Here is a 13,997-nt window from a genome sequence, read left to right as displayed (position 1 = left end):
CCTAATCTTTTCTTCCTTGTATTTCTGTCTCTTGGGTGACATATCCTTTTTAATTTCTGTTCTTGGTTTGTGGGTTACTTGAACTGATTTGTAAGAAGCCTTCCAACCCATTCTGTGATTCTGAGATGGGTTGAACAGGTGATAATCAAAGGGAATTTCTGCAACTCAGGAAATTTGATCACTGTTTCATAAAATATGTGTTTGTCTCTAGTTCCACGGGCTGAAGCCAGCTTTCCCCTGCTGCAGCACTCCCACGTGATAGCATGTGCTGTTTGACATCTGAGCTGCAGTTCTCTGACTTAGAGCAGAGCCAGAAGCACACAGGAAAGATGAAAGCACATGTTAGTTTGCATTTTTGCTGTTACATCTTACATGTCCTGAGGCACGTACAAGGTACTGAAATCCAGGGTCAGGTGAAAGGCAGGGATGAAGCTTGCAGCCATTGCTGTCCCCACTTATGCCCAAAGAGACAGAAGCGTGGTGTAACATGCTGAGTGTTGCATGGAGGTGTGTACTTGCCCCTAGCTGTTGTGTAGAACATGCCTGTTCAGGATCCAAGACTTGTCTGACTCAAGGAACATAAGTAAAGAATGGCTAGACACCAAGCTATGGTGGTTGATGTGCTGGAGGGAAGGGATACCTTAGCAAGCTTCAAAGGTGGGCTTGCATGAACCTCATGAAGTTCAACAAGGCCATGTGCAAGGTCCCACACATGGGGTGAGGCAATCCAAATTACCTGTGCAGCCTGGATGATGAGTGGATTGAGAGCAGCCTTGTGGAGAAGGACTTTGTGGTATTGATTAACCCAGCCTGACAATGTGCACTCACAACCCAGAAAGCCAGTTCCATACTGGGCTGTATCAAAAGCACTATGGCCAGCAGGTTAAGGGAGGTGATTCTGCCCTTCTGCTCTGGTGAGACCCCACCAGCAGTGCTCTGTCCAGCTCTGGAGTCCTCAGCACAGAGAAGACTTGGACCTGTTGGATTGGGTCCAGAGGATGGCCACAAAGATAGTCAGGGAGCTGGAGCACCTCTCCTATGAGGATAGGGTAAGAGAGCTGGAGAAGAGAAGCCTCTGGGAAGACCTTGTCACATACTTCTAGTACTTAAAGGAGGCCTAAAGGAAAGGTGGAGAGGACTGATTTTCAGGGGATATAGTGATAGGACTACAAGGGTAACAGTTTTAAACTGAAAGAGGGTAGATTTAGATAATATATTAGAAGTAAAGTCTTTACTGTGTGGGTGGTGAGACAGAGGCACAGGTTGCTTAGAGAACTGGTGGGTGCCTGCTCCCTGGAACTGTTCAAGGTCAGGCTGGTTGGGCCTTTGAGTAATCCAGTCTAGTGGAAGGTGTCCCTTGTGGTGGCAGGGAGGTTGTAACTAGTTGGTCTTTAAGGAGCCTTTCAACCCAAGCCTTTCTATGCTGCAAAATGCAGTAAGAAAAATGAGGGTGAAAAGGTTATCTGGACTGGTAGCCAGAGGAGATTTCTGCAGCCCCATAAAGTTCTGTGACCAGCAAGAAGCTTGATGTTGGTAGCTCCACAGCGGGAGACTTCAGTTTACTTTGGGATTTTTTTTGTAGAGTACATTCACAATGGGCTGTGGCCTTGTGCAACCAGGTGGACTCCTAATCCATTTTAGAATAGCATAGCATAGCATAGAATAGAACAGACCAGGTTGGAAGAGACCTTCAAGATCATCATGTCCAACCCATCATCCAGCACCACCTAATCAAGTAAACCATGGCACCAATCACCCAATCCAGTCTCCTTCTAAACACCTCCAGTGATGGTGACTCCACCACCTCCCTGGGAAGCCCATTCCAATGGGCAATCACTCTCTCTGTGGAGAACTTCCTCCTAACATCCAGTCTGAACCTCCCCTGGCACAGCTTGAGACTGTGTCCTCTTGTTCTGGTGCTGGTTGCCTGGGAGAAGAGACCAACCTCCGCCTGTCTACACCCTCCCTTCAGGTTGTTGAGCCTCCTCTTCTCCAGGCTAAGCAACCCCAGCTTCCTCAGCCTCTCCTCACAGGGCTGTGCTCCAAACCCCTCCTCAGCTTTGTTGCCCTTCTCTGGACACCTTCCAGCAAGCCAACATCCTTCCTGACCTGAGGAGCCCAGAACTGGACACAGGACTCAAGGTGTGGCCTAATCAGTGCAGTGTACATTTTCAGTTGAAGAAACTTCCAAGTTACTGAGCTTCAGCTCAACAAGGCAAGAGTGCAGGTCATGTACCAGTACAATGAGCTATGCTTTAGTACAGGCTGAATGTCCAGGTGAAACAATTGAGTTAGAAGAGCCCAAGCCTTTTGCTGAGAGACCAGGTGGAGGTTCCTATTACATGACTTTACTTCCCTTCTGGAGAGTGAGGAAGTCTTTTCAGAGATCTGTCACCAACCATGAAGTGCTTTCAATACATCATTTCTTCTACAGTACTCATAGAATTGTACTGTTGTCTTGAAGACTATGCAGTTACATTTCCAACCTATCATGTATTTGAAACATTGCTGAGCTATTGTGTTGCTTTTTTTTCTTTCTTTCTTTTTTTCTGTCAGTAAACAGTTTACTTTATGAGGAATTTATGGTGTTCTCCTCCTCCCACTGTCTAGCCATGGGCTTTCTACTCTCAGTCTCAATGTTTGTGCCCCTCACTGGATCACAGAAGTGTTTGGTTTGGGATTTGGCAGATCTGAAGTGCTGAAAACCTCAGGGAGAGGTGAAGGAGACACTTCTAATGCAGCATTTGACAGGATAGAAATATTCCCAGTAGGTAGCAGATTGCTTTGGGAGACTCTTGGGGGTTTTTTCCAGTTACATCCTGTAGTCCTTTTCTCCCTGCTATGGGTTTGTCTGTTTCCTACTTTATCACATTCATTTTTGAATGTGCATCACATGCAAAATTCAGAAACTGATGGCTTTTAGATGCTTATGGCCTTTGGAGGTCCTGTTGGAAGTACCTGGACATCTTGGTTTTTGGATACCCTCTTCTTACAGTTTCCCTGGGAGGTGTGAGTGCTCAGCCCTTCTCCAGAACAGATCAGAATTTGAATCCTCTAGAATTCACTATAGCAAATAATGAAACTAACAAGGCTTTCCTACTTAAGGGTTATATATTCAGAACTGAACACTCAGGTCAAACATGGAATTTGATGGTTTCAAAAATGACACAAGCCCCAAATGTTAAATTTCCAGTAATGGTTTTGAATAAAGCTCTTCCAAGAGTCTTGTATTTTTGTTTCATACTGAAAATTCAAAAGGTGGTTTGAAGTTGCAGCCTCATGAATTCTGAGGTGTTAAATGATCTATCAAAATAACTTGACCTAGTCTTGATTGTCATAGAATCATAGAGTCATAGAATTGTTAGGGTTGGAAGGGACCTCAAGTTCCAACCCCCCTCCCATGGGCAGGAACACCTCACACTACAGCAGGTTGCTCACAGCCACATCCAGCCTGGCCTTCAAAACCTCCAGCAACTGGGGCTGCCACCACCTCCCTGGGCAACCTGTTCCTGTGTCTCACCACCCTTGTGGGGAACAACTTCTTCCTGACATCCAATCTGAATCTACCAGCAGAGCAGCTCCAGCCCTCTGCTCATCCTTGTGGCCCTTCTCTGGACACCTTCCAGCACCTCCAGATCCTTCCTGAAACAGAGGCTCCAGAACTGGACACAGTGCTCCAACTGTGGTCTCAGTAGAGTGGAGCAGAAGGGGAGAATCACCTCCCTCAACCTGCTGGCTATGCTTCTGTTGTTGCACCCAGAATGGGATTTGCTTTCTGGGTGGCAAGTGCTCACTGCTGGCTCCTCCCCCAGCACCCCCAGGTCCTTTTCTTCAGGGCTGCTCTCAAGCCAGTCCCTGCCCAGCCTATATTGGTGCTTGGGATTGCCCTAACCCAGATGCAGGTCCCTGCACTTGGTCTTGTTGAACCTCATGAGGTTGTCATGGGCTCATCTCTGCAGCCTGTCCAGGTCCCTCTGGATGGATCCCTTCCCTCCAGCTGTCTGCTGCACCACACAGCTTGGTGTCATCAGCAAACTTGCTGAGGGTGCACTCAGTGCCACTGCCCATGGCACCAACAAACATGTTAAACAAGCCGGGTCCCAGTACTGATCCCTGAGGGACTCCACTTGTCTCTGGCCTCCACTTGGACGGGGACCATTGACAGCCACCCTTTGGGTGCAGCGCCTGAGGAGGTGGTGGGGTCGCCGTCGCTGGGGGTGTTCAGGGCGAGGCTTGACAGGATGCTTGGTTGCATGGTTTAGTTGATTGGGTGGTGCTGGATGATAGGTTGGACATGATGATCTCGAAGGTCTCTTCCAACCTGGTCTATTCTATTCTATTCTATTCTATTCTATTCTATTCTATTCTATTCTATTCTATTCTATTCTATTCTATTCTATTCTATTCTTAAGCCAGTTCTGTACCCACTGAATGCTCCATCCATGGAACCCAACCTGCACCAGCCTGGAGCCAGGATGTGGTGCAGGACAGTGTTGAAGGCTTAGCAACTCCTCCAAGCCATCTCCTCTCTTTCTTCTTTATACTTGTAACTGCTGTAGGGATATGCAGAGTTCTTAGGTTTTAATCTAGACTTCTCATGATAAGTGGGTGAAACTGATGCAGCTTGGTTTAAACCCTGAATCCTTTTTGCCATTTCAGTACAGTCTCACTGAACTCACTGGGATTTTTGTCTCCTCACACTCAGTAGCCACTACAGTGATTTGTTTTCCTTTCACTCCAGTATGGTAGCTAAGGTGGAGGTACTTAAACAAAGTAAATATTTATGTGCATACTTTAAATAAGCATTGTCATTTGTGCTGTGTATAGACATTAAAATCTTTTCATTCACAAAACTATATGAAAATTGTTATAAGGAAAAAGAAGTAAAATGGATCAGCTTCCTTTGCTCTCCAAATATACCAGAAGAGGAAATCCCAAAGACAAACTCAGTGTCAGAGACCTATGTAACAATCTCTACAGAGAAGATGCAACCTCCAACAATTTACTTTCACCTAAATGCAAAGTCTAAGGTCCTGTTTTTCAAACCTTCAGCACATTCAGACACCCAAAGGATGGGAACAGTGTTCCTTAACTGATCAGTGCTTTTCCCCTGGCTTTCAGGGGCAGTTGTCACATGCTGACTGCTGTAAAAGGTAGTTGGTCTTGTCAGTGACTACAGGATAGATGAATTCTTTTATGGGCAGACAAACTGGACATGGGTGGCTGTTCTAGAATCAGTAGCCCATGGCTTGGACAGCAGCACTGTGAGCTGGGTTAGGAACTGGCTGGAGGCTGAGCCCAGAGAGTGGTGGTGAATGGTGCCACAGCCAGCTGGCAGCCAGGCACCAGTGGTGTGCCCCAATGATCAGTGCTGGACCCCATCCTGTTCAATATCTTTATTGATGATCTGGGTGAGGGCATTGAGTCCATCATCAGTAAATCTGCAGATGACAGCAAGCTGGGGGCAGGAGTTGATCTGTTAGAGGGTAGGAGAGCTCTGCAGAGGGACCTCAACAGGCTGGACAGATGGGCAGAGTCCAACAGCATGAGATGGAACACATCCAAGTACCAGGTTCTGCACATTGGCCACAGCAACCCCATGCAGTGCTACAGGCTGGGGTCAGAGTGGCTGGAGAGCAGCCAGGCAGAGAGGGACCTGGGGGTACTGGTTGATGGTAGGCTGAACATGAGCCTGCAGTGTGCCCAGGCAGCCAAGAAGGCCAATGGCATCCTGGCCTGCATCAGGAACAGTGTGGCCAGCAGGAGCAGGGAGGTCATTCTGCCCTGTACTCAGCACTGGTTAGGCCACACCTTGAGTCCTGTGTCCAGTTCTGGGCTCCTCAATTTAAGGACATTGAGACACTTGAAGGTGTCCAGAGAAGGGGAACAAAGCTGGGGAGGGGTCTGGAGCACAGCCCTGTGAGGAGAGGCTGAGGGAGCTGGGGTTGCTTAGCCTGGAGAAGAGGAGGCTCAGGGGTGACCTCATTGCTCTCTACAACTCCCTGAAGGGAGGTCTTAGCCAGGTGGGGATTGGTCTCTTCTCCCAGGCAATCAGCACCTGAACAAGAGGACACAGTCTCAAGCTGTGCCAGGGGAGGTTTAGGCTGGAGGTGAGGAGAAGATTCTTCATAGAAAGAGTAATTGGCCATTGGAATGTGCTGCACAGGGAGGTGATGGAGTCACTGTCCCTGGAAGTGACTTGGAGCCATGGTTTAGTTGTCAGGAGGTGTTAGGTATTAGGTGATAGGTTGGATTTGATGATCTCTGAGGTGTTTTCCGACCTCGTTGATTCTATGATCTGTTTTTTTTCTATGTGCCAGGCAGTATAGTCTCATGCTAGGCATAGATTGTGGATGACAGTGTTAAGGCAAACTTCTGTTGATGTGTAAGACTGCTCTAGTCTAAGCCTTATTTGGAATCATGTTTTCTTGTTCTTTTTCAGGTATTTTGAGTTTTATGAAGGGCCTTTGGAATACAACTCAACCAAATGCCTGGAGTTACGGCAGGACATCATTGAGGTGAAGGTTTTGTCTATGTAAGTATGAATGAATGCTTGCAAAAAGAGGTTAATTTTCAGGCAGGATGGAAGTAACATACAGTGAAATTGTCAAAAGATGCAAGGCTCAAGAGATCTTACCAATAGGAACCTGAGTTCAAGGATTCCTGGTGTTCTCTACATGGGAATACATGTGAACTTGGCCTGAGTTGCATTTGCTAAAAATTGATGCATTTCATACACATTGAGGCATCTTGGTCAGGTCTAGTATCCCTGTTTGGAATTAAATACAGTGTGTGTAATAGTATTTGTAATATTGTATTCCAGGGAATCAAAGACTAAGAACAGTCAAACTGACTCATAGCTCATGTCTGTCTAGCTTAAGGCGTAGTCATTGGCAGCAGCAAGTAGTGAAGTCTAAGAACTGAAGCAGAAGAGCAGTCCTTTCTGGTAACAAACTGAGTGATAAGTGGTGAGTAAACTGCAGTACTCAGAGTGGACAACACACCTCTCTATTTATTTAGATGTTTTCTGAGCCTGTTTAGGATAGGATAGGATAGGATAGGATAGGATAGAATAGAATAGAATAGAATAGAATAGAATAGAATAGAATAGAATAGAATAGACCTTCAAGATCATTGCGTTCAAACTATCATCCAACACCACCTAAATAACTAAACCATGGCACCAAGCACCCCATCAAGTCTCCTCCTGAACACCTCCAATGATGGTGACTCCACCACCTCCCCAGGTAGCCCATTCCAATGGGCAATCACTCTCTCTGTGTAAAACTTCCTCCTAACCTCCAGCATAAACCTCCCCTGGTGCAGCCTGAGACTGTGTCCTCTTGTTCTGGTGCTGGTTGCCTGGGAGAAGAGACCAACCCCCACCTGGCTACAGCCTCCCTTAAGGTAGTTGTAGAGAGCAATGAGGTCTTCCCTGATCCTCCTCTTCTCCAGGCTAAGCAACCCCAGCTCCCTCAGCCTCTCCTCACAGGGCTGTGCTCCAGACCCCTCCCCAGCTTTGTTGCCCTTCTCTGGACACCTTCCAGCAACTCAACATCTTTCCTAAACAGAGGGGCCCAGAACTGGACACAGTACTTGAGCTGTGGCCTAACCAGTGCAGTGTACAGGGGCAGAATGACCTCCCTGCTCCTGCTGGCCACACTGTTCCTGATGCAGGCCAGGATGCCATTGGCCCTCTTGGCTACCTGGGCACACTGCAGGCTCATGTTCAGCCTACCATCAACCAGCACCCCCAGGTCCCTCTCTGCCTGGCTGCTCTCCAGCCACTCTGACCCCAGCCTGTAGCTCTGCATGGGGTTGTTGTGGCCAATGTGCAGAACCCGGCACTTGGATGTGTCCAATCTCCTGCTGTTGGACTCTGCCTATCTGTCCAGCCTGTTGAGGTCCCTCTGCAGAGCCTCTCTACCCTCCAGCAGATCAACTTCTGCTCCCAGCTTGGTGTCATCTGCAAATTTACTGATGATGGACTCAATGCCCTCACCCAGATCATCAATAAAGATATTGAACAGGATGGGGTCCAGCACTGATCATTGGGGCACACCACTGGTGCCTGGCTGCCAGCTGGATGTGGCACCATTCACCACCACTCTCTGGGCTCGGCCCTCCATCCAGTTCCTAACCCAACGCAGTATGCTCCTGTCCAAGCCTTGGCATTTTGACCTCCTCACTCAGCAGTGGGTTTCACAACTTAATAACATCCAGTAAAAAGTAAGAAAATGTGATTCTGAGAAACAGTAAAATTATCGGTCTTTTGTGGGACCTCCTATGTACACACCAGGGATCCAGTGAGCTGAGTAAGATGTATCTGTGAAGGCATAATGATGGAATAGTGCAATAAAGTGAGGTCATAAGTGGAACTGATTTGATAGAGCAGAGCAGGGTATTTTTGGTTTGCATTTTTAACATTGCTCTGAATTTAGGTGCTTAGATTATGCTTAATCTCTTACTACATCTAAAATCAGTGGTTTAGTAATCTTAGCAATGATCCACAGGGCTTATTGAGGCCTGTAAATCTCACAAGAACCTCTTGTTGATAGTGTAGCTGTAAAGTGCATAGCATTAAGCAATCAAAGCTACAGAAAACACAATTTGCTGCTCCATGATTTTGAACATCTCCCTCACTGACTTTATGCACAGAAAATGTAGGTTATGTCCTTGTCTTCTGTATTTGGTGCTGGATGAAGGGTACACGAGTAACAGCTTTGCACTGCTTGCTGACTTGCAGTGCTTAAAAATAAATAGAAGGGGTGAGAATGTCACACTTCTGTCAATGTTTTGCTGAAGATGTTTTAAACTGCTTTTCTGCATACTTATCAGATGGTGCAGAGAACTATTCATTTCTCTTCATGTTACCATGTGGTACACAGAAGGTAGTGGACTCCTGCTCAGCTGGATGGAGTTGGTCTTATTCTTATGATAGATGCCATTTGACACTATGCTGGGATCTTCTGATGTGCTTGCTTCCAGTGTGCTACATTTCCTAAGTCAGCCCTTATGGTAATGGAAGATTTCCAAGTTAATGCAGTCTGGTGGGCTGTGGAAAGTACAATATGACCTAATTCCTTCCTCTAACTTCCATAGCCTGGGAAATCCTAAGTTCTACTTACTTTAAATAAATAATTATCTTAAAAGTCTTTGCTTTATTCAAACATCCAAACCCCTCAAGCCTGAAGTGAACTCATTAAGACCTGTGATTCTCAAAGAAATCTCAGGCTTCAAAAAGTCTTAGATTATGACATAGCTCTTGATATTTGCTGCTGCTGTTATGGTGACGGACAGAGGCGACATACACACACTTGTGGTAGTGAGCAGAGTACACACTACACTTTATTTCTTCAAGCAACACATATTTGTATGTTTGTTATGCCAGTGTGGCTACTTCTAATTGGTTAATAAGTTCTTGTTAAGATTCTTATTGGTTACTGATACATTGCTACAATTATATGCTGAGCTAGCCCAAGTTTCTTCTCCTGCAGTTCTTCTGTCTCAAACAAGTTGCACAGTAATCTGTCACAAGCAGCCACAAGCTATTTGTATTTTCAGCTCAGGGACTTTCCAGACATTCAGGGGTACATGGCAATGTGTTCAAGGTCAGTCTCTTCTTGGCCCATCAAGGGGTCCACAGATTGATCACAGTTTCCCACAATTTGCGTATCCCTAACTCCAGGTATTTGCAAAGCCTTCATTGTCCCTGTTCTCCAGTTGCAGAAGAAGGTAGAAGTGGCTGGGATTCATATCACCAAAATGTGTCATCCTGTACCAGTCTAGTAGAAATAGGAGAGTATTTTATATATATATATTATATATAAAGTGTATTTATTAGCAAAGGGGGAAAGAGACATCCTTATGTAAAGAGCTTTTCATGTCCACTTACTGTCACGGATGATTATCCCATGCAGTTTATAAAATTAGTTTACCAGCACTGCTGTCCTGTAGGATCTCATGAATTAAGATAACCTCACCAAAGTGCAATGGTAGTTGGCCAAATTATCTTAAACATCCTCTTTTCCAGTAGTCTTTCTGCTGGGTCATTCCTTTAGGTGCAACATTCCCCTCCCTCACAGAGGGAGATGCAACATTCCCCTCCCTCACTGCAGCTGCCAGAGACTCATTAGCTTCTTCAGCAGACTGTGGAGAGACTGGTACAGTAGATGATTCTTGCTCAGCATTACAGTTTTTGTCCTGAAGAAATGGAGAATGCATATGAGGGAATAGAAATCTGTCCCAAACATCTGAAGAGCTTCATCAGTACCTGTGTATACCTTAGCTTTGCTGTATGTGAGCAGAAGAAGAAATAAAAATGACAAATTTTGCACTGGATAGGCTGACTGCTTTGCCTTATCACAAGCCTACTGCATGGTACACTTGCTGCAGCTGTATTAGGAAATTAAACCCCTGTAAATAAAGTGAATTTTTAATTTCCTTTTTCTCTTTTTTTTTGTCTTTTGTCTTTTAGGGTGAAACAAACAGAATTGTTTGACAGATGGAAGAGCCTACAGATGTGCAAATGGGAGATGAATGTCACAGAAGCTAATTTGTTCAAGTAAGGATGGTCCACGTCCTGAGTAAGATTTAATTTAGTTTGAGTTTAGCTTCCTGCAGAGAGATCAAACCTTCACATGGGCAGAAAGAGTAAGCATTATAGCACTGATACTGTTGGAATACCATGCTTTTGAATAAATATGGACTTTTCTACTTTAAAAAAGTCAGCAGCAATAGTGAAAGAGAGCTCTTCTTGCATGTGAAACAATCTATCAAGGAAAGATGAGGAATTTGGTGCAGGGAAGACTTCTGGATATGATTCAGGCAGAAGTGAGGATGGAGCCAAGATTTAAGGACTACACCAAGTTCATCAACCCAACTCTTTGATGGTATAAAATGATGATGTCATTGCTGACACTGCCAATTTGGCCTACAAAATGTTGAAACTGGATTTTTGATGTCGTGCATTAGGTACTATCAAGTGTGTGCACTTCAGTGTGAAAAGAGAGCATTGACGTATGGAGGCAGTCACAGAGCAGGGATCAGTAGCAAAGGGCTATCTGAAGACTATCAGAATGACCATCACTCCCTCTCAGGCCACCAAAACTAGCATGTTAAGCAAAATGCCCTTTCCATCCTAGGCAGTACAGTGAGAGAAAGAAGAGGGTAGTTTCCTGTCCACTTACTATACCTGCCTGACTGATGAAGAAGTTCCTGCTCATGCCTAGATGTGACCCCTGGCGCAGCTTGAGACTGCGTCCCCTTGTTCAACCAGCACCAGAACAAGGGGACACAGTCTCAAGCTGGGCCAGGGGAGGTTTAGACTGGAGGTGAGGAGAAAGTTCTTCCCAGATGCTGCCCTGGAGGTGGTGGAGTCACCATCCCTGGAGGTGTTCAAGAGGGGATTGGATGTGGCACTTGGTGCCATGGTCTAGTCATGAGGTCTGTGGAGACAGGTTGGACTCGATGATCCTCGAGGTCTCTTCCAACCTTAGTGATACTGTGATACTCTGACCTTACCTTTGTTAGCTGGTTCCACGAACAGCAGTCATGCTAATCATGGAAACACTAGCGTTCAAAGTCTGTTTCATTTGTGTCTTATGGGACAGAGACCTCAGTGTGTAAATGTATGGGGAAACTGTAGTCCCTTTAAAGCAGACCAGCCTGAGCTTGGAGGTAGACTAGTAAAGGCTGAAAAATAGTTTTGTAACAACACTGACCTATGGGATTTTGAATTTTGCCTGTTATGGGCTATCATCTGAGATGGGGAGAAACCAGGGGAAGTTAAATAGCAGGTACATGACTTAGCAGCCATGTGAGAGGAAGCATAAAAATCACACTTGCTTTTATAGCTGGAGATAAAGGAAAAAAATAATTTCTTTGACTTTCTTCCTCCATCAGGTAGCAGACATGTACAGGAAAGAATGTACTGCTGGAAAACCAATAGGACATTAAAGAGCAACATCTCTTTTAATTCCTTAATGCAGAACTAATTGAAGAGGGTTTTGTTAATATCTCAAATATCACAGTTCCATCCCACTACCTTCTTGTGATCAATGATTTTGTTATTAGAAATTATTCATTGACTTACTCAGTCTCTATTGGTGCATTAGTCCAATCATTATATTGTGTCATTGTGAGTAAGGTAAGTGAAACAGTAAAATGTTTGCAAAATAATGTATGTCCTTCTGATGCTTGTACTAAAGCCTATAAAGATTAGTTTATTCTTCCAAGGCATAATGAGTCCACATACTCCTGAGGTAAGGTTTTTAAGCTAGGTTATTTGAGAGCCATGTGCCTTTGTCTTCATGTTTTTGCATTTGCCATGAGGTATATTTTTCATTCAAGGCATAAGATGCACTTACTGAGGAAAAAAAAAAATCTTACTCTGGAGTAAGAGTAAGCTGAAATCAGGGCTTTCAGTTCCACCAGTGAAAGGACAGAAACATTCAGGGAAGGGTGGGTGCCCTATTTGGCAAGCTGCTTTTCCTATTTAAATTTTGTATGAAATTTATGGCAAGGGGATCAGAGCTGAATGCTTTTTCTCTTATGCTGTGGATCTCATCTTTGAGATTTCAAACTTCTTTGCATCAGAACACCTGCTGTTTCATCCCAGGAACAAACCAAATTTTGTCCATTTGTCTGAGGTTTTGAGGTCAAAGTCATAATAAGTCCATCTGGCACCCATGGAGATTGAGACACTTGAACGTGTCCAAAGAAGGGCAGCAAGGCTGGTGAGTGGCCTTGAGCACAGCCCTGTGAGGAGAGGCTGAGGCAGCTGGGATTGTTTAGCCTGGAGAAGAGGAGGCTCCCTGAAGGGAGGTTGTAGCCAGGAGGGGTCTCTTCTCCCAGGCAAGCAGCACCAGAACAAGAGGACATAGTCTCAAGCTGCACCAGGGGAAGTTTAGGCTGGAGGTGAGGAGAAAGTTCTTCACTGAGAGAGTTGCTGGCCATTGGAATGTGCTGCCCAGGGAGGTGGTGGAGTCACCATCCCTGGAGGTGTTCAAGAGGGCACTAGACGTGGCACTTGGTGCCATGGTTTAGTCATGAGGTCTGTGGTGACAGGTTGGACTTGATGATCTTTGAGGTCTCTTCCAACCTTGGTGATTCTGTGATCTGTTGGGGCCACATCATACTCCAGATGCATATATGCAAGGTCAAACCAGAGCTAAGACCTTTAAATTTTTTTTGGTAATCAAAGTACTCTGTGCTCCACAGTAGCTTGGTAAGTGGACTAGTGTCTTTAGGTGTGGCAGTCTTTAAGTTCTTGCCCTGTCAAGCTTCCACATACACAGAAGAATACTTCAACCTCTACATTTCCTGCTCAGTGGTGAGTAAATAATTTGCAAAAAAGCAAAACACCTCTAAGGCAGAGAAGGACTACTTCATTAGGATAGTTTCCCCACGGTGCTAGGGGCAGGAGCCCAGCTTTGGGATCTGGAGCAGGGCAGAATTTACACTTGCAGGCTAGAAGAGGCAGTTACAGGCTTCTTGTTTTGTCTTTATCTTTTTGGTTTGGTTTGGTTTTGGTTTTGTTGCACCTGAAGTTCATCAATCAATGAAAATGTTACCAAATGGGAAATTTTCAAGAGGAAAATCCAGTAAACCACCATTCTACCCCACCTAGAGCAAAAATGTTTCTTCTTTTTTTTGCTGAAACCCACATTGCTAGAAGTAATAGTAATTGAAAATCCCAAAGCATGTTATCAGCTCCTGCATCTTGTATGTCTTTCATTCCACAGGTCTACTTTGTCAAGGTGTTGCAATGCCCCTGCCTTTCTGTTCACTACACAGAAAAATACTCCCTTGGGAACTAAACTGAAATATGAAGTGGATACTAGTGGAATCTTCCATATCAACCAAGAAATCTTCAAAATGTTTCCAAAGGTACCACCTGCCTCTGCCCATTTGCAGAATCAACTTTGCTCTACTTGCTATATTAGATACTATCCTATAGCCAAGCATTTAGTTGGACATTTCTATGAACTTCATTG

At 45.1% G+C, this 13,997-nt stretch overlaps 1 protein-coding gene across 3 annotated transcripts in view; it reads left to right on the top strand.

The window, feature by feature from the left end:
- Nucleotides 1–13,997, top strand: part of ST8SIA5 (ST8 alpha-N-acetyl-neuraminide alpha-2,8-sialyltransferase 5) — a 106,192-nt gene that overhangs the window by 78,138 nt on the left and 14,057 nt on the right. For all 3 annotated transcript variants that reach the window (XM_054178417.1, XM_054178415.1, XM_054178416.1), the window contains 3 exons: nucleotides 6,443–6,535; nucleotides 10,478–10,564; nucleotides 13,746–13,890. In XM_054178417.1, the coding sequence (XP_054034392.1) occupies nucleotides 6,443–6,535; nucleotides 10,478–10,564; nucleotides 13,746–13,890 (325 nt within the window). The remainder of the gene's footprint in view (nucleotides 1–6,442; nucleotides 6,536–10,477; nucleotides 10,565–13,745; nucleotides 13,891–13,997) is intronic.

Source organism: Dryobates pubescens, chromosome Z (genome assembly GCF_014839835.1).
Source record: "Dryobates pubescens isolate bDryPub1 chromosome Z, bDryPub1.pri, whole genome shotgun sequence".
Classification (NCBI taxonomy): Eukaryota; Metazoa; Chordata; class Aves; order Piciformes; family Picidae; genus Dryobates; species Dryobates pubescens.
The sequence above is the reverse complement of the archived record's forward strand: the minus strand, read 5'-3'. Positions and strand labels throughout refer to the sequence as shown.